The sequence below is a fragment of the Morone saxatilis genome, unplaced genomic scaffold (genome assembly GCF_004916995.1).
Source record: "Morone saxatilis isolate NCDOM2014 unplaced genomic scaffold, NCSU_SB_2.0 Contig18, whole genome shotgun sequence".
In the NCBI taxonomy this organism is placed as follows: domain Eukaryota; kingdom Metazoa; phylum Chordata; class Actinopteri; family Moronidae; genus Morone; species Morone saxatilis.
In genome coordinates, this window is record NW_023339740.1 from 5,823,717 (window position 1) to 5,826,660 (window position 2,944).

A 2,944-nucleotide genomic window follows, 5' to 3' on the forward strand; every position below is an offset into this window, starting at 1 on the left:
GCAGCATGACTCTAGGGACTGCAGTGTCGGTCTGTCAGTTGTATGGTCCATCACTTTGGTCTTAGCAACCGTGGTCCCCCGGAGGACGAACCCTACAGACATTGTTGATACGCTGACTTTTTCTCTAGCACCACCAGCTGTCCAAAGTTTAAACTTATCCTGGGTGTGAAATATCTTAATATCTGTGGGATTAAGTGAAATATCTTGACAAGTATTGGATGGATTGCCATAAAATACATGATACATTCAATCATGTCCTCAGGTTGAATTGTAATTACTTTGGTGATCCCCTGACCTTTTATCTAGCACCAACATGAGGTCAAAATCTGAATTGGTCCAATACTTTATGATCCAGGATGGTAAGACTCACTGGTTTGCATCGGTGCACCAGCATTAAAGTTCAAGATTAAAAAAGTGTGCATTGGATACAAGATGCGTTCCAGATGAACTCAGATAACATCTTAGGTAAAATCCAGTTTATTTATATATAATTATTTGTACAGGTCTTACGCCTTTATTATTTAGAAATGTGACCAATAATTTATAGATAAACAATAAAATGGTTCTCAAGCTGCTTAAGTAGAACCAAAGAAATAAAATCAAACTATATCAACCATATTGAATTGCATAGCATAATATCCCCTTTCTTTGCATTGTATTGCCTTGTGTTGAACCAAGTTGTGTCAAATTGCACTGCATCAGAAACGGATTGAATTGTATCATATCACATTGGTAGTTACTTCAGATATGTATCAGATTGCTTGCAGTGCATCGAGATGTGTATCACATCGGCCTCAGTGATGGAGATGCACATCCCTAGTGTGTTAATGCTAATTAGCAAATGTTAGCATGCTAACACACAAAATTAAGATAGTGAACATGTGAAACATTACACCTATGAATTAACATGTGAACATTGTCACTGGAAGCATGATGGTATGCTAATGTTAGCAGTACAGCCTCACAGAGCTGCTGACGTGGTTATTGACTTTTAGTATTGTTTAATTAGATTTGTATGGCTTTTTTGAGAGTGATTGGACAGTGACACAGAAAACACACCTGACATGCATATATTAAATTATACAACTGCCCTGTGTCCTGTGTGATGCCAAAAAAAAGTCATTTTTGTGGCATCACACAGAACACAATTCCCAACTGATCAGCAACAGTGAACTGGCCTGTAAATGTCTGTCATGTATTTTGTAAAGCAATTTCATCTTGGAAGTGCCGATTGTGGAGCCCAACACAACAGTTGAGTCAGAAAGCACAGATTCTTTCCAGCACTAACCTCCGTTGTTGTCAAATCCATCAAACTGCCAATCGGTTTATTGTCACATTCTTGTACCATTCACTTGTAACATTTCAGCTTGTGATTGAGTATGCAATCTCTGAAACCTAGATGCTGGGCTAACAAGTGACAGCTCTAATTCTGCCCAAGGACAAAGATGAAGGCTGAATCTCAAAGGAAAATCCTTGGTCACTTGTGTGCAGCGTGGAAATGCCAGCTGACAATGTGACCTCCCCCCATCTGCTTCAGATAGCCACCAGAGAATAAACCACTGCATATCAATTCAAAGGGACAACACTGTAACACCATAGAAAGGTTAGTCATGGAAACTCTACACAGCTCTTGTATCTACTGAAAAACTTTATTTTGCCTCATCTTTAATCAACAAGAGTGAAAGATAGAGGTAGAGATAGAGAAGGGGACTTCATCATTAAAGACTTAGGATAGGTAGAACATATTTTAAACCATTTTAAATACAATATCACGATTTTGGCTTGTTGAAATTGATTCCTTCTGTTGTTTAAGCATTTATTTCTCTTGCTCACGCAGGTGGTCAGCTTTGGAGGAATACATTGCCTAACCCTGCCACCTGCAGGCCTTATCACATTACTGCAGTTGTCTGAATCCACTACTGTAAAACTACTTGTGCTTAGGGATGCTGATGATGAATGACTGGAGATGTGAGGACACAATTAAGCAAAGAAATAAAAGAAGCAAAAAAAATAAAAACACTGTTGTACAAATGGGACAACCTATAAATAAACGGAGTAAATAGCTGTGAGACTGTGAGACTGCTTTTGTAGGTAAGTAATGCTCCCATGTCCCACCCTCACAGTACTTCAGATGAAACAATTATCCCATGCTGTTTTGTATTTGTCCTTAATGAGCTCCTGTCCACTTTGTAGCGAGTTCGTCCAGATGGTCAAACCACGCGGTTAATAATTACTGTGGTGGAATAACACACATACGCCACTAGGGGGAGCTAGCCCGCATTTATACTACCGGAAGTTGCAGCCTCTAGGTTGGAGTTTGCGTCCCAGCCGGTCTGCCGCTGCTTCAGTGGAAACTTCGGATATGAATATTGACAGGGATGTGGATTTGAGCAACGGCCTCGAAGATGTTCCTGTTTCTATCGAGGGGAGGTCCGGTGTAAGGACATTTCCTGAATTTCAGGTAACGTTATGTCGCATACTCTCACCGTAGAAGAAGAGTTGAGACGGTAAATGTTTTGGCAACGTACACTTAAACTAACTAACACTTAACACCTGTGAATATGGTTTCAAAGTGAAGTTACAAAGCACATCAAGACGTTATTTTCTCTTCAAACAGACCTGTCAGTAGAGTAAACGTTATGAATAACATTAACGATGGCTCTGCTGCAGCCTATTGAAGTCAGCTGTGACAGTGAGTCAGCATGCACAGGACCAGCTACAAAGTATATCAGCTAAAGGGAATTCAGCCATCATTCAATTTACCATTTAGTTTTTCTTACTGTGACATGTGAATGCTTTAAGAAAGGGCCTACTTGTGTGCAGCAGTGTGACCTCCTTCCATATCTGCTACAAGCAAGTGAATAAACGTGCATATCAATTCCCTACTCTTACTGTTTTTATACTGTTTTTTTCTCTATCCACTTTGCTGCTGTAACATTGGAAT

At 39.8% G+C, this 2,944-nt stretch overlaps 1 protein-coding gene across 1 annotated transcript in view; it reads left to right on the forward strand.

Moving 5' to 3' along the window:
* Window positions 1-2,286: 2,286 nt before the first annotated feature.
* Window positions 2,287-2,944, forward strand: part of setmar (SET domain and mariner transposase fusion gene) — a 4,578-nt gene continuing 3,920 nt past the window's right edge. Inside the window, exon 1 of the mRNA XM_035662836.1 lies at window positions 2,287-2,461. Within this exon, the coding sequence (XP_035518729.1) occupies window positions 2,363-2,461 (99 nt within the window). The 5' untranslated portion in view covers window positions 2,287-2,362. The remainder of the gene's footprint in view (window positions 2,462-2,944) is intronic.